This window comes from Conger conger, chromosome 3, assembly GCF_963514075.1.
Source record: "Conger conger chromosome 3, fConCon1.1, whole genome shotgun sequence".
In the NCBI taxonomy this organism is placed as follows: domain Eukaryota; kingdom Metazoa; phylum Chordata; class Actinopteri; order Anguilliformes; family Congridae; genus Conger; species Conger conger.
In genome coordinates, this window is record NC_083762.1 from 21,005,417 (window position 1) to 21,023,382 (window position 17,966).

At 40.0% G+C, this 17,966-nt stretch overlaps 1 protein-coding gene across 1 annotated transcript; it reads right to left on the reverse strand.

Annotated features, from left to right (window-relative positions):
- Positions 1–4,693: 4,693 nt before the first annotated feature.
- gc2 (guanylyl cyclase 2) lies at positions 4,694–16,821 on the reverse strand. Its single transcript, XM_061233899.1, has 19 exons — positions 16,778–16,821; positions 14,874–15,682; positions 14,322–14,623; positions 13,708–14,056; positions 13,228–13,312; positions 12,536–12,632; positions 12,228–12,365; positions 11,898–11,978; positions 11,482–11,658; positions 10,742–10,898; positions 10,023–10,172; positions 9,100–9,248; positions 8,605–8,768; positions 8,170–8,362; positions 7,776–7,950; positions 6,428–6,526; positions 5,732–5,826; positions 4,877–4,962; positions 4,694–4,784 (listed from the first exon to the last, which is right to left on the reverse strand). Exons 1-19 carry the CDS (start codon positions 16,819–16,821, stop codon positions 4,694–4,696), a joined length of 3,441 nt encoding a protein of 1,146 aa, XP_061089883.1.
- Between the last annotated feature and the right edge of the window lie 1,145 nt (positions 16,822–17,966).

Genomic DNA, 17,966 nt, shown 5'->3' on the forward strand with positions numbered 1-17,966 from the left:
TGTACACATCTCTACAGACCAAGGCAAAAACAACACGTGACCCCTACGTCACATAGAGAAGGTGGGATAATATGATCGTTCAGTTTTTCAATTGGATGAACTGAGACATTGAAAATAATAGGCACTATTAATATCCAATGACTGTTGACTAATAGGTTATACGTCAATTCGGTCGAGCAATGACGGTACACGGAGTTTCATTTAAGTAGAGAGGGCGAAGGCGTTCTGAACTGATGGACACTCATCTATCCAGTTGTGTGCTGCAGCAAAGTAGGCGGTCCTTAAATGTCAAGCGACGAGTGGACAGAATATATAACCGACATTTATCGTGTCCAATCGTTATGTCAATATTTCCGTCGTCGGAAGATTTACATTGGCTTTGCCTATGTTTTTTTAAAACTCGAAAACCAATGTTGTCGGGTGGAAAGCAAATTTACATTGTTAGTGCAGGATGGTAAGGTTAAATGTGTACGTGCTTTCAAACTTCGATTTAGCTAGTTTGTTTTATCGAAGTGCATGTAGGCTACAGCACGGTGATGATGTGGCTGGGTTTGTAATCATCTGCCAGTTTGTTTTTTTGTAATTAACTGTTCAATAAAAATGACAGAAAGGTGAAATAAGGAAACATGGTTGTGCATTACAGCACCAAGATTAGCTATATTGTAGCAAGATATTTAGCTACGTATATCATGTGTTTTGTCATTCACACATTCGCGCATTTTCTTTTAGTGACTTCTTTTAGGTATTTAACAAACGCAGCCCAGGATGTAAATCATTGAAAACAAAAAACAAGACCATCCCAAATGTATAATATATATATGTATATTTATTATATATATATATATATATATATATATATATATATATATATATATATATATATATATATATATTTATTAATTCATTAACTTTTTTTGTAAACTGTAATACAAAGTTTATGTGTGTTTTCACGTGGTAGGATTACAGTAAACAGTATCTGTATTCTGTACTCTCGATTTCACCAGTCACCCTGCACATGATAAAACTTTTTTTTTTTCAAATGTGTGCAGATGCACAGTAATTAATTCCAGCAACCAACAGACACTTTCATTATTTACAGTACTGTACAGGTCTTTTGCGCCCTTGATTAAAAATAAATGTTATCTTAGATATTTTTATATTTATTATTTTGTTTTATGTATTAGGCTGTCAGCAGAAAAGAGCAAAGTTGAGCTTTCCAAATATTAATAAAAATCATAATAATAATAATAATAATAATAATAATCATAATAATCATAATAATCATAATAATAAAACGTTACAATGAAATGTTCATTGAATTAAATAAAGTAATATATTAAGTAATAGACCAGTTATCCAATATGTTTGGTAAACCTACCAGCTGATTTTCTTCTAAAACTGCTGGACAGTGTAGAGAATTGACGAGACTTACAAACCAGAATGTGTTAGGAGCACATCTGACTCCAAAGTTTTTCCACAATGTACCTGCATTTTGTTACAATTTATCATGTTAATTTATCTGATTTAGTATCGAGAATTTCCCTTCAACACTAGTGGAATTGTACATATTGTACCTGTGTGTGAAGTTAGGACTTCCCCATGTGGTGGGGGCATTGTACTGCATGCTGTTCATGAAGTGTTGCTGCTTAGTGGTAGCAATTTCAGCAAGTATGTGAGACTTTTCCTTGTTCATATAAATAGATTAATGTCAATAGATTTTCCAGTTGTTGAATTCTATAGACTGATTGACAATGCCCCGTTTTGTTGCCCTGTTTTGTTCCAGACCCCCCGTCCTGAATACATACATACAATTCTCTCTCTCTCTCTCTCTCTCTCTCTCTCTCTCTCTCTCTCTCTCTCTCTCTCTCTCTCTCTCTCTCTCTCTCTCGCGCTCTCTCTCTCTCTCTCTCGCTCTGTAATATAATGTGCTGGCCATTGCAATACGTAGGATGGGACCTCTGCCAGCTGGTACTTTGAGGATTCACTACACTTCACACAACTTGTAGAAAGACATTACACCTTGCCTGACTATTGTGGCTGTAATGATATATTAAAATATACCCAGCATTGATATTAATCTGTGCACTGGTGATGAGCAGGTCTGAGGGAGATGATAATCTGGTTAGCAATGACCTCCCTTGTCAACATCCTTCTTAAAGATGGCCTGTTCTGGATAATCCAGGAAACATTGAGGTCGCCATCTGGTGTGCATGCATGCTCACCCACTAGAGGGTGTTGGTTTTCTACTTGTGATTATCCATTTTTCATTTGTGTCTATTGGGATATTGGCACAGCTTTTGTTTTGTATGTCTGGCATTTGTGGCATGTTTTTTCTAAATGTTACCATATTGTTGTCATGTTTGGTTCTAAATAAAACTTCACTTACATAGATTACTTAGTGACTTCATATTATTTGTGCACAAATTCAACATTTATTACAGTTACATATCTTTCTGTTTCACCATACCTGGAATTGTTATAAAGCAATATTGAACAGTCTTATAACATGGAAATGATTAAACTATTCATTGCACATCAATATTGTACAGCAAGTGTAATCTACAATTAATAAAAAAAATGTTTTTTTTTAACAAATCAAGCATACTTTGCAACAATGTTGGCATGTTGAAAGAAATGCAGAGTACAACATTTTTACAATTTATTATTTACATTTTAACATAAATATTTGTGCATTGTTAAAGACATTCCACAGAGCTTTGAGGTGAGTTGTATGGTACAGCATGTAATTTATGGGTGGAGCGGCTTAGTTTGTAAGAGGTGTACTTTTCACTAATGTTAGGGTTCTGCTGTAGCAGACTATGGATTCATGCCACAGTGCTTCTTTTGGTAAAAGAACAGGTCATTAATGTTCATTACATTCATAGTAAAGATTCTCTTATGTGAATCTGCTTAAAGAATATGCAAGAATTGTCCATTTTCTGGGGCTGTTATAATGTATATAGGTTTCACAAATGTCTTAATGCTATAATGCCGGGTTCTTGGAGCAGCAGCAGTGTTTGGGTGAAGTGTGTTTCCCCACTCCAAAACAAACCACCTCTTTCACCAGCAGGGAGCGAAGACATCAGTGGTGTGAGACTGGTGAAATGCTTGATCCTCTTCAAGCTGAGTAATGGAATCCCACAGGCTATTTATAACTCTACAGGCTACTTCATCTTGCACAGTGCTTCATATTTTAACAAGCTTCTAATATCTACATAGCCACATTGGCAGTTCACTCTCCTGTGACTCTCGTTACTATTTAAAAAGTAATTCAACTAGAAGTTACCTTTCTAGAAAAATCCATTCTGAAGTGGGTCCTTGCCAAATGTAGCTCTTCAACTGTCAAAATGAAATAAGTCGTTATGCTCTGGAGAAATAGAAAATTATATGTTTAAGCCTATTTATAGTCAACTCCAGAATTATTGGCACCCTTGATTAAATTGAAGAAAAAAGTTGCATATAATAAACGACAGATAATAATCTGCATATGTTATGTTCAAACATATGGGAAAACTATATACATTTATTTCAATATAGTCTCAGGTTTCAATGTTTTTTATAAAGTAATGTTTTCTTTTCTTCTAAAAACCATAGGTGTCAAAATGATTGGCAACACTACAAATTGTTGTAAATAAAATCAAACAAAGTTAAATTGGCAATACAATTTTACTTAATTTAGTTAATCTCAGGCTAAAGGAACTATGTTGTGTCATTGCATCACTTGCTGTTTTACGAGAGTAGAAAAATCAAGTAACAACCATGCAAAATCCCATTGTCATCCATCAGCATAGGAAAAGCCAAATAACTCTCATTTCAATAGAGACTGATGGTAATTCATCTGGTCTGGTAATAGGAAAAAATGGGGTTAAACATACAACTTACCATTGCAAGGGCAATAATAAAATACAAAACATATGGAATGGTTGCAAACATATCCTCACTGTATGTAAAGATCATGATTTAAGAATTGCAGAGATTGGTTGCATCCTCGGGTCACCAAGTCTAAAAAAGAACCATAAAGCACCACCTCCATATCAGCAAACTCTTTGGCAGTGTGGCACAAAGAAAGAACTTCCTGGGCAGAATAAACAAAACTTATTGGAATTATGACTGGAAGGAAGTGCTATGATCAGATGAGGTCAGGAAATTTTGGCTACAAATCTGTTTGTCTCTGCTAGGAAGTGGATCAAAATCCACACAGAAATGATTAAGTGAAGACATTCTGCAATCACCAGCTCAGTCTCTAGACTTAAATCCTATCGGAAACATGTGGTCTAAACTGGATGGCAGTCCATAAGTGCCAACCCAAGGACATAAATGATCTGAAAAGTTCTACACGGAGGAATGGTAAAACACAAACATATTTGCTAGGAGTGGTTACACATACACAAAGTATTAAACCAGGGGTGCCAATAATTGTGAAATCTCTTTTTTGGGGAAATATTTTTTTATTATTTTAAAAATGCAGGACTTGATTTCATCATTAATAAAGCACATTACACAGGTTGCAAAATAGTCAATAACTTCTCACCCTTATATGTTTGGATATGAAATATATGGACACAATTACTGCAGACAATAAATGAGTAAGTAAGGTATGAGGTCATTAAAAATGCCTTCAAAGTGATGGACTTTTCTTTAAATTAAAATGAACAGCAAGTAATGTTATACATTTTCCATTCATAACATTACCTCACTTATTCTTCTTAGCAAGTTGTTGTTTTTCTGCTTTCCGCCTCTTGGACTCAGCTATTTCCTCCATCTGTAAGCGTTGTGCCATTTGCCTGCAAAATACATTAAATGGTAGCAATGGTAGCAATGGTAGCTAAGCGGTGCATTGACGTACGACACTGCACATCAGCAAGGTCCTCCTTACCCTGACTTTAGCTCAGGTGGCACTGGCAAAGGCTTGGTGAAGCCGGTCCTGCCTACTAGCCAGTATGTCTCCTCCAAGTCTTTCCCCTGTGGAGAGGAGAAGATGAATGCAAGGTTAGGTTTCCTTTGAAAGGGCTCATTTCTGATACTGAGGTAGCCATGATTGTTTTCACTGTATGACATGTTGATGATCTGATAGGACCTTGGAATATATTAATAACAGTCATGAAATAAAGTACACCCAGGTCCATAATGCCACTTACTAATGGGGAGTGTGCTGTGGCAACTCAGGACAGAGAAAAGTGATTCTGGAGCTAGTTTTTTCATTTGAGATTCTTGCTCTTGTCAGACTGTTTCTTGGTGAAGTGATCCGTGAGAATGCCTTTCTGAACTTCCCATCTCCACCATGTTGTTAGTATAGAATCTTGAATGTAGAACAAGTACTAATTATTTTACAAGATGTATTTTTCATGCTATCAAAAAGTGTTTAAGAAAACAATAAAAACATTATCAAATAATGACTTGGTTGAGAAAAGAAGATTTCTGAGTTTAAAAAAGTAGAGCTAATTAAGTAGAGATATTGGAGGTTTGTTTGCTTTTTTCCTGTGCTGTATACAGTACAGTCACTTCAAGGACAACTGTAGCTCTCTTGCCAAAACTCATAAATACAACCAGTGACAGCCTGCACACACTTTGACTGGATTTCTTGCTTGTTGCTGTTCTGTTGAGAAGCCAGTGCAGACAGTTGGGCCACTTCATGCTCAGTACTCAGTCGGATTTGGATTTATAATGCTAAGATGTGCCTACAATGGCACTCTTAATTTGTGTGCAAGTGTCTGGGGAGCTTTTGGCTTACCTTAATTTCTGTCCTCGCTCTCAGCTGAACTTGGTAACCCGCCTTCAGCTCCAGTAGGATTTTCACAGTGCTGCAGCTCACCTGTATGCGTTGTGCTACGAAACAGTCAAACAATTTCATTAGATTACTTTGCCACTCAACATAGGAAATAATGTGCAAAGAGTTCCTGAGGAGTAATGAAAATTGCGATTGATATTATTATTTTCCCATGCGGTGGATGGGAAAAGAAAGTACCCTATATAACATTCCATCTTAAGAGGAAGAACCCCGGACCCCACCAAAATAAAAACATAAAGAAAAGTAAAAATTATTAAACACTGATTAGAAACTTATGCGGTGTAAATGGTATGTATCCCATGTAAACAAATCTTTTGTTAGAACAAAGAATTAAGGTACTGCAAGCCATATAGGACAGTATGTAGCAAAGTCATGTTCTCAACATCCAGGGGTCTACACACAACTCTCACTTATGTTCTGACTGTCGCTTTTTGAAACCCTGAGACCCTGAGGTTGCTGCCCTGTCATCACAGTTGTAGACAGTTCTGCTCTCCTTTGTTTTAAAGTCCAAGGCTATCCCATGTTGAACACAAATATTGTATTGCACTGCAACAACTGTTCCATTGCTGTTTGTAGACTCAGGCACTATGATTTCTATTTTTAGTTGTGACCCTTCCTGTAAGAGAGAGCAGAACTCACGCATCCCCGTGGATTCCATCCGGGAAGCAGTGATAACTGTATCCCCGAACAGGCAATATCGAGGCATGGTCAGTCCCACAACGCCTGCCACACAGGGCCCTGAAAAAACACACACATCCATGCACACAGTCACACACATATTCACACATGCCTAACAATCATAAATCGAACTTTCACTTTTTAATACTTGGTTGCAAATCCTTTGCAGTCAATTACAGCCTGATGTCTGGAACGCATAGACATCATCAGATGTTGGGATTCAAAAGTGTCTTCAGTTCCTGCTTCTTGGGGCATTTTCCCTTCAGTTTCGTCTTCAGCAAGTGAAATGCATGTTCAATCAGATTCAGGTCAGGTGATTGACTTGGCCATTGCATAACATTCCACTTCTTTGCCTTAAAAAACTCTTTGGTTGCTTTCGCAGTATGCTTCAGGTCATTGTCCATCTGCACTGTGAAGCGCCGTCCAATGAGTTCTGAAGCATTTGGCTGAATATGAGCAGATAATACTGCCCAAAACACGTCAGAATTCATCCTGCTGCTTTTGTCAGCGGTCACATCATCAATAAATACAAGGGAACCAGTTCCATTGGCAGCCATACATGCCCACGCCATGACACTACCTGTTTTGGATCATGAGCAGTTCCTTTCCTTCTCCATACTCTTCTCTTCCCATCATTCTGGTACAAGTTGATCTTTGTCTCATCTGTCCATAGGATATTGTTCCAGAACTGGAAAGGCTTTTTTAGATGTTGTTTGGCAAACTCTAATCTGGTCTTCCTGTTTTTGAGGCTCACCAATGGTTTACATCTTGTGGTGAACCCTCTGTATTCACTCTGGTGAAGTCTTCTCTTGATTGTTGACTTTGACACACATACACCTACCTCCTGGGGAGTGTTGCTGAGCTCACTGGTGCAGTTGATTTGGCCACACCTAATGTTTTTGCTATCTCTCTGATGGGTTTGTTTTGATTTTTCAGCCTAATGATGGCTTGCTTCAGCCTAATGATGGCTTTGCCAAAAAGATGAAAATTGTGTCGATGTCCCAATATTTATGGACCTGACTGTACACATGCATAGGTGGAAAGTCCACGGGTCAGTCCTGCCACGTGTTTCTTTCACCCATGAAATCAATTAGCTGATTTCACTCATTAGTTCTACCTCCTGGTTGAAGAATCACACTAATTAGCAAATCCAGGTGATTGGAATAAAAGTCTGGAGAGGAGTTTTACTTTCTGAACCTGGATTTTCCACCACTGTACACATGTGTGTATAAGTAGAAGACACTGTACCCAAAGGAACAATGCACATCTTTTCAATTTGCCAGCAGGGAAGGAGCTGTGCTTTTCTCACCGGAATGCAGGCCAATGCGTATCCGAACCGGCACGTCTGGCATGTGCCTCATCTTGAATGTGCCCACGGCGCTCAGGATGTCCAAAGCCATATTGGCAATCTCAGCTGCATGCCGGTTCTCATTGGGAACTGGTAGCCCTGAAGCCACCATATATGCGTCCCCAATGGTCTCCACCTTGGAGGGGCCAGCCACATACAGAACAAATGTCTGAGCACACTACTCATACAGTCACAAGAAGGAAATTAATACTGATACAGATTCCAACATTTTGCAACCAAAATATTAATTTCATATTTGTCCAAAAGTGTTTTTTGAAATTAACTAATACACCAGGTTATCTCTAATTCCTAAATGATAGGAGTCCTCCTCCTCCTTAGCCTGCTCCTCCATTACCTTATATACATCATGGTCCCCAATGATGGCATCAAAGAGTGTGTAGAGGTCATTGAGGAGGTCCACCACCTCAATGGGCTCGCTGTTGGCGGAGATTGTGGTGAAGCCCACAACGTCGCTGAAATACAGCGTCACATTTTCAAAATGTTCTGGCTCCACGGTACAGCCGAGTTTCAGGGCCTCTGCGACAGACCTGAGACAAGAGCGGACTCATCGTTCCCACATTCCAAATGCATCCCTGAGTGTTTATGTAGCGGTTATGTTTGTATAAAATCACAGTATTTGTACTGCTTATATCTATCTAAGAGAGTTTGTTTGTGAGTAAGTGTAAACACATGGATTGTCTGCGTATGGGTTTGTATGTGAGTACATTTCAAAGCAGGAGTAACTATGTGTGTACGTGAGCATAAGCGTGTTAGTGTCTTTGTGACTCACGGGGGCAGCATTTGGGTGAGCAGCTTCTCTGTCTTGTGTTTCTCTATCTCCAGCTCCTCGGTCCTCTCCCGGATCAGCTCTTCCAGGTTACTGGAGTACTGCTCCAGCATGCGTAGCATGGAGTCGATGATATTCGTCTTCTTCCCTTTGTTGATGTTTTTAAACTGGAGAGAGTCAGTGAGATATCAGCTGTGTATGAAGAGTGACCCCCAAAAATGTAACAATGTTCACTTGCGACCAAATTAGCAGGAGTTTAAACCACCACAGAACTATAGAACTGGAACAGTTACTTCCTAGTCTGTGGAACGAGGAGCAGGATGGTAATGCAGTTCAGTGGTTTGGCAGTTAAACCTAGGGTCTACATTTATTTTACATTAATTGCCATTACCCCCTCAGGTTCAGATTATCATATGGACTTCACCTTTATAAAACATAGTGGAATGGTAATATATTGTAATATATAAAACACAGGGAGAGATGGGACCGTTGGATTACCTGGTCAAAGATGTCATTGAAGGTAGGCCTTCTCTCTGGCTGTTCATTCCAGCACAGCTTCATTAACTGGAGGCACTCCGGGGGTGCATAGTCAGGGGGAACCACCGGACGACACAATGGAGGGGGCTTCTTTATCTTCAGGAGGAGCTCTGAATAGCACAGAAGACAGGCCCTGTGCTAGAATATCACGGTACAGACCCAGGCAATGGGGCATGCACAAACAAGCTGCTTGGTTCGCTCATTATAAAGTAATCGACTAAACCAACACATCAAGTAATGCCAAAACTGTGCATTCTACCAAAATATATTTGCTTGTTAACTATTCACATGAATAATTAAACACAATTGCACACAATGCTTCTGTAGCTATACAGCATACATCTGGCTGGATTACTGACATGCATACTTCAACAGCTCTTTGCTCATAAACAAACAAATTAGTTTTCCAGTTAATTTTTCCAGTATTCCTTTTAAACAATGTTTTAATTATATGCATACTGACGTGCATTCAACATGGCAAACTTTAGCTAACGTTCAAACTTTTTTCTGGTTGCGAACACGAACGTTAGCTAACAGTAGTCCGTGGCAAACAAAAATGGCTGCTAATGTGGAAAACACAGAGATAACAAAAATATGGACAATTATTTGACTGTAATAATATACTTTAATCAATTAAATATTTGTTCTTACCTTTAAAATAAATCACAGATAAGCCATGAATCAGCTACAGCAGCTGGCATTGTTAGATCCACATCCATTTGTATTGACTAAATACTAAATGGAATGTTCATTTTGTTCAGTTTGCTGCAAATATAGTTCGCCAAGAATGTTTGCCATCTTGAATGCTTGTCAGGTCAAAAGGTGACTCAGAAATTATGTTTGCAAATCTGTCCAGGTACAGATGTCCGCATGTCCACACCAACCCTCAGCAGACAGCTTGGCCAGGCAGAAGGGAGGCCCACGCATCACCACCTCCTGCATAATGATGGAGAAACTGTACACATCGCCGGGCATGGAGCCGGTCTGCCCTGGACAGGAGCTACGCAGGATCTCTGGGGCTGTCCACAGCAGCTCTGCAGTGCAAATATACATACACACATACAGTCACACACATACAGTATGAATCACGCACATACATCATAAACACTGATAAGGACAGTTCCCCACAGATACATACTCATGTACACAATCAGTTTGAATCACATTCATTAGTTTCATGCAAACATACACAAACACATGCACATTTCACATACAGTACATATACACAAAAACACACTAAATTATAGAAATAAAATGCAGATAGAATTTGCTCATGCTGCATAACAGCACAATTGTACTTGTACGTAAATTGCTGGAGACAAGTTTGAACATGCTATCCAACAACAAATGAGTGTTACTTTATACTATCACTGAAGTATTTACATAAATATGACATAAATATCAGTTGTTACATCAATATTTAGAACAGTTCAATGGGTAGCACCAAGATCACATCACATTCGCACTTCATTGTGTGACACTGCTCCAGTAACATTTTATAATACCATAGCAATTAGGTGAGAACATTGGTTGTTAGCCGGGACATTATGAAGGGGCTGGCAGACAGAGTTGTGATCAGAAGAACCGAAAGGAGTGAACTCACCCTCTGCGGGAGGCTCCACATAGGGAAATCTCTGGGACACCAGAACCTTGTTGTAGCCATAGTCAGTGACTCTGAGTACGAAGCGACCATCTACCACGCAGTTGCGTGACTTGAGCCTTCCGTGACACATGTTTCTGTAGTGCAAGTACTTCATGCCCTTTACCCCAGGAGACATGACAAAAGAAGGAATTCAGTTCATATAAACACCCATGTGCTCATAAAGTATACTGTAAAAGTCAGGGGGTTTTACAACAAAACATTAAATTAGCTTTGGCTACCTACCCTATACGTAGCACACCTAGTGCTTGGTTTTAGCCTGTAACAATGTTAACTGCATTGTCCCTGATAAATAAATGAAAAATAAATAAATAAATAATTGAAGGTATGTGTAGAGACTGGGACATGAACACTCTAGAATTATATTTATTTCCATTACAAATAGTTTCCGTGAAGGATGATGCAATACCTGATTGTTTGCTATTTCATCAAATCTGAACCATTGGCATGATTTGCTAGAGATGTTTATTTATTTTTCTGATCTTTTCAATAACTGCCAAATAATCATTCAGGATTTCCAGGCCTTCTCTGTCCCAAACCCTCCTCAAGCCACACACCCCTCCTCTGTCCTCCATACCCCTCCTCCCCTTCTCTCATCCACTCTCCATCCTTCATGCTCTACAGTGCTCCCGTGCCCTTGGCATTGCTCCACCTCGACCCTTCACCCCCAGCATTCCAGCCACCTTGATGAGGTCCAACAGCAGTGAGGACTTGAACATCCAGTCCAGTTTGACGTCCTCATTGCGCAGAAGGTCCTCTATACTGCCCCGGGAGCAGAACTCTGTGACGATGGCGAAGATGTTGCAGTCATGGAAGAACCCCAGGAAAGGGCTGATGTTGTCATGTCTCATGTCCTTCATCTGCAATGGTGGGAGTCACACTGAAGCAGATATTTCACTGTACTTTACAATATAAAACAATCAATGGGTTAGAATAACTATCAGCAACATTTTGTAAAATGTATGGTAAAAAAAAGCAATGCAGCACAAATGATAGGTAGCATTGCTTCCAGTTTTAAAATAGCCAACGCTTAGCATGAGCCATGAACAATGGACAAACATACACAGACAGCTAACATTACCTATTGAAGGCAACCTACCAGTTCGAAGACATCACTGGTTTTTGGGGTGATGGTCTTGAAATTTCCATCTGGAAATTTTTTTAACCAAACCCAGTCTCCCTAGAAGAAAAATAATATCACAGCATTCACTTGTTGACTGTGTGTGCACGTGAGTGTGTGCATTTCTACGTAACTAAACCAACAGCAGTTCTTGCACCTTTTTCCTTCACAGGTGTTCTGATGCCCACTACATTTTTCAGAGAACTGCACATTGATTTAACATTCTGTGTAAATATGTTATATAACAATATTAGGATAAACTGATAATGACATAATTCATAATATTTTAAGAAAAACCCTAGATCTCACCTCATAGATGGCCACGTTAGAGTTCTCAGGTGTGGCTGGAGACAGAGTAGAGGCAGAGAAGGGAGATTTAAGGCTGCGTTCTGCTTCTGAAAAACTTCTCCTCCCCTCACTGGCCTTGCTGCCATCCAAACTCGGTTTCTGTGTACAGGGATGCCAGAGGCAAACTTAAACAAAGACCAGCTGTTTCTTGTAAGACTTTTTATTTTATCTGGGTTAGAAATGCCCAGTCAATATGACATGAATGGCTTTCCCCAAATCTCATGATCTGGCTCATTGGCATATTCTACAGCAACCCTGGTAGAACTGACCTTGTTGCTTAGTGATCGGTAGATAAAAGTGACATCCTCCAAGGTTAGCATGATCCTGTTGGTACCCCTGACCAGCCTGATCTGATTTATTCGTCGTCTGGAGATGCTGAAAAGACAGCAATCATCAGTACTCTTTTCTCTCTGGAGGCCGGATCCCAATCCTTATAAATCCTGCCCTAGGTGCGTACCCTACTGAAAAACGATGTCCAGGGAAATAGTGTGATTGAACATTACCCTGGTAACTGTACTCTTTCCCAGGCTAATCATGTGCTAGTTAATGGAGTGAGATTGAAAGGACCAGCCCGATTTTTGTGTCTAACTGCTCTGTGAGCCTTTTTAATTTCTTAAATGAGAGTAAGAACAATTAACCAAATTAGCTTAAATTCAGCTGCAGCTAATGACAACACAATTTCACAGAACTGACATACAGGGACTGTATGCATTGAAGACTTGTGGAGATAAAAAGCAATACTTTCTATTGATTCTGTCCTTCCATACCATGACACATATTTTGTGAGATTTAGTGAAAAAGAGATGGAAAGCTGTCTTTAATACTTTTGGTACACAACCTTACTATGAAGGATTTTTCCACCACATTAGATCCCATAGTAAACAAATATACAATGCTAGGCATACACATTGAGATGAGAGCCATTTCACAGCAAAATTCACAGCCATGCAGGTTTCTATACCTTATGCAGTAAGACAGCCCCAGCAAAAAGGCAGACATAGAGAAGACGATCAAGAATATCGTTACCACAGAGAATGGATCTACACCTGAAATCAACAAAAACACAACAAGAATCAAATCAAATTACCAAGATTACTGCTACTGGAAGTCATTAATTTGTCAGTCATCAATGTGGTCCACAAATGTCAACATTTACAACACATGAATTATTTAGATGTCTATGGGCCATCCTATAAAAATCTGCCTATGTATGCTATTGATGAGGACAATGTCATCGTGCTTTTAGTTTTGATCCTGAGTATATTAATGAGGAACTGCATGAGTGTGAGAGGTAATGACAACAAGTGGTTGTGTCAACCAGCGAAGCAACTGAACCATAGACAACAGCTACTTTTAACATATTTATCTGAAAAAGTATGATTTTGATAATCTGAAGGGGGTACAGCACACTGTGCAGTATACATAACCGCCTTAGTCTCACCTCCGATGCAGATGATGCCAGGTGTGAACCAGCAGCTGGAGTCCTTGGAAACCCCATGTGGGTAGTGAATTAATCTGCCCAGGGATCTCACCAGTCCGGTACCCGGGTCTATGCTGTGAGTGGGATAGAGCTCCCAGGAGCGTCCGTCAGTGTCCAGCACCACAAAGTTTACCAGGCTTGCACCAGTGATGTTGGTGAGGATTTCCTGGTTGAAACCGTAGAAGGCCATGCTGTGGGAGTGCCGGGCCAGGTTGCTCCCTGACAACCACACTCCCGAGTCCTGCATACGCTGCATTGCTGTGGCTAGGAACAGGATGGAGTCGTAGATTGTTCCAAATAGAGGAGACACCTGGAACACAAGAATCACACAGTTGTGAAAGAATGGAAGACTGGACCGTGCCTCCTCTTTGTTTTGTTTTTTTACTTTCATTTCAGCTCTTCACATTTCAGCTCTTCAGAGCTTTTCTTGAATGATATTACCAATGTCCAAGCATAAACTGGAATCTGTGGTTGGAACAGATTGGTGGGCTCAGGCTTTGAGCTTTGAGCTTTTGAGCTTTGAGCTTTGAGTGCATGCTGATCTTGGCCTCACTCATGCCTCTACGTTACCGTACCTGCTGGGGTTTGATGTCTGCGGGTACCTCCCCACGGTCAATGGCCTCCTGGTAGGCCTCATAAAAGGATGTCTCCTTGGCATCCATGGTGATGGTGAGCACAGCATCGTAGGCTCGGATCAGCTTGCTGTTGTTGCGCAGAGCTGGGTAGCGGATGTCGTCATAGGGCAGGCTGTACTGTAGCGTGTCGAAGGGCAGGAACACCAGCGAGCCCTCTGTCATATGCATGTCGTGGGCCGTCTCCAAGAGCAGCTTCTGCGTTTTCCCACCGATCAGCACTGAGTGCATGCAGAGGATGACCACTGTAGGGAAGGGAAGAATGCACAGCCTCAGAACACACCTGGACAGCAGGGCACTTAGAGCTCAAGGAGTATGTAATTTATACAAATGATCAAAGATTACCAATGCTATACATGATGTATGTTTTGCTTACTCCAAAGGTCAGGAATTTTACTAACTGCGCTATGAGATTTCTTCTAATCTCTGCAATAACATGTTTTCCTTAAGCTATAGAAGGCAGAGAAAATGGTCTTAACAAAAATCAGCACTTACTGCTGAGGTGTTCTATATTCTCGACTTCAGCCAGGGTCTGGCGCATGCTGGCAGGGTCGTTGCTGACAGTGGCTACGATGCCCACGGCGAATCCGTAGCTGCGCAGGTCATATGCCACCTTGCCAGCTGTTTCTACCCAGCTCTCTTCCGCCGACGAGATGATCCCCACGTGTGCCCAGCGGAAGTGGCGCATGAAGCGCAGCAGCACCCAGCTGGGGGAGGGCGTGGTACAGGCCATGGTGGGGTGAGTCCTGACATCCAGCTCTTGGCCAACGCAGGCCCAGGAGAAAACGGCCTTGTTCCAGCTCTTGCCCAGCAGACAGGCCGCATCACAGTACCCAGGATTGACAGGCCCCACAAAGGCAGATGCCTGTGTGCCGTAGTGCAGGAAGTCGCTCAGAGCCCTGGACGTCTGGCAGTCCTCCTCCAGGATGACATAGTCAAATGTGGTACCCAGCAGCAGAGAATCATCCTTGTTAATCCTTTCCACTGCCAGCTGTGCTGCCGCTTTAGGCAACGCCTTGGCAAAGAGGGGGTCACATGACCATGGCCCTATCACTCCCACCCTGAATAGAGAGGCCTGGGTCTTACTGGGGAGGCAGAGAGCAGGTAAAAGGAGCCAGAGCAGCAAGGCCCTATGTGGAGAGAAGGGGGCTTTGGGTTGCTTGCAGTCAGGAGTCCTCAGTCTTCCTGTCATCCATTCCTGCAGTAAACTGTGGAAGGGACAATGCTGCTGGAGCATCGCAAGCAGCCTGGTGCTGTATTCACTGAACCTCAGACGTAGCCCTTTCCCCAGCTGCTCCCACTGTCTGGGAAACAGAAAGAGAGGAAATTACTACCAGGGCATGGAGCACCTTCATTCTTCCAAACCATTTCCCCAAGACACTGCCTGTGGATATATGGGTCTCACCATGCACTCCAATGTATGACCATCTGTGGTTCGATAATAAGGATGCTTAAAAAACTCATGTAATGCTGTTTCAAGGCCTTTAGGACAATATTCTTTTTTTTATGTTCAAAATTTATGTAATCAAACAAATATTTCATGGAAACATATTGGAAATCAATGATGGCCTGAACCACTCACACCAGTCAGAATATATTTAAATCATTATAGTACTAGGAATATCCAGTAAAAAAAAATATCATAAAGAATGCATAAATTGTCCATTATGGCAACTGTGGAAACATACTGTACGTATATACTAGCAGCTGTGTAACACTATTTCAAAGGGATTACCTCAGTAAAGTAGCGTTCAAGTCATAATTTCAAACAAATTGAATGCATCTTTGGTAAAGTGTTTTACATAAAAATCCAAAATGATTGAAAAAGGAACTAATGAAAGATATGTACAGTACATGTTTACATATTTATACTAATGATATCTAAATCCTAGTTGAAATGTTATGAACTTTACACTTGATTGCATTACAACAACTCAATGGTAAACTCATAATGTATCCAATTAAATCATTCCAATACCATTTACAAATCCAGAACTAAATTTACTGAGCTCACACTTAACAAAGTATACATTGTCCTGCAGGTAGCTGAAACCAAACTTTCTTCATACAGTGTTGATTGATAATTTATATTACATACAATCATTACACACAATAAAATATGCTATAAAATATTTTCTTACCATGCGTGACAGAAAGAGATGCATGCGACTTCCCTGGGCGATGTAGCTGGTAAAGCAGGCTAAATCTCATTTCAATCGATGTTACTGCCCTCGATAACACTTCACCCAATATGCTGGCTGGTAATAAACAAACATAGAGGCATTCTGTAAATGTTACATTAAATGTTCTGCAGATGGTTAAAACTACGTAAGTTCACACATATTGAAATATAAATAAAGGAACTGCAAGATAAGTAGCCCTGGTAAGGATTGATGTACTTTGAAAGCAGGCCCAGGTGAGAAGCGTACTTAGCGACAGGCATAATCTCCTCAAAGTCACACTGTGTCAACTGTATCACATCACAATTGACCTAGAATGAGTTGCTTATAGATTACCTCAATTAAATCCCATTGACAAGATACAATGATGCATTGTAGTTCTTAATAACAAAGTCCTTTGAACTAAATTAGATTGCATAATCAAACAATTTGATGCCATGTAATTGTACAATGTACTGCACCCCCTTGGCAAATGATAATCAGAATATATGAATCTTATTCAACCCGTGCCTCACTCCCCCAGACATTCAGCTCATGTTAAAAGAACAGTACTCATTAATGAAGGACTTATTCTTCTTCTGCTAAAATAATCATCATGGGTTTGCAGTTGTTATGACCATCATTTTGTTTGTATTACTGTTTAACCATTACTATAATGATTTCAAAGAGCATATTTTAGGTCTACTTCTTCAATACATATATTTGATCAAACTGTTTGTTTGATTGTTGTTTCTGAACTAAAATACAAATGTAAATAAAATGTAAATATTAGGTTGTTTCATATGTCTGTCTTGGTCATATCCACAACAATAGCTACCAAAGAGCTGTACAAGTTGTACAAGAAGCAATTTGAGATTTTGTTTTTACAGATTACCTTGGCACATGCAGCCAATTCCATTCCCAAAAGCACTGACATTTGTTACGCATTTAACACCTCATTTTTGGATCACTGAAATCTGGAATGTGAAAGACGTCATAATTTGATTTGGAGTATACGTAGAGACACCTAATACATATAAAATTTGACATCTCAGTATCCTGACAGCTGGATGTAGCTCAACTCCAAGTGGTAAAGACTTTGTAGTATGTCTTTTCACATCCAGGGGGCAGTGTAACACAGATACTCAGAATAACTGGGAGTATATTTGGCAAAAAATGGACCACAGCTGCAATTTAAATGTTTTTTATTCAGTAATCTTTTTCTGGCACCCCTAACAAATATTGTAGATAAAATCAAACAAAATGAAATTGCCAATACAATAATTTAGTTTTAGTAATAATTTAATTTATTTTATCTCAGTCTAAAGGAACTATATTGTGTCTTTCCATCACTTTCTGTTTCACTAGAGTATTAAAAAGCATGTGAAAACCCATTGTCAACCATCCGCATGGGAAAATAAAAGCCGAA

What these genes read in the sequence shown, in the direction of transcription:
- gc2 (XM_061233899.1), bottom strand. Translation starts at nt 16,821, where the DNA reads ATGCCTGTCGCTAAGTACGCTTCTCACCTGGGCCTGCTTTCAAA. An exon ending in ACCGATCACTAAGCAACAAG is followed by an intron (nt 12,366 to 12,535) that starts GTCAGTTCTACC and finishes CCCTGTACACAG; the next exon opens with AAACCGAGTTTGGATGGCAG. An exon ending in GAGCGAGGACAGAAATTAAG is followed by an intron (nt 4,963 to 5,731) that starts GTAAGCCAAAAG and finishes TCCTCTCCACAG; the next exon opens with GGGAAAGACTTGGAGGAGAC.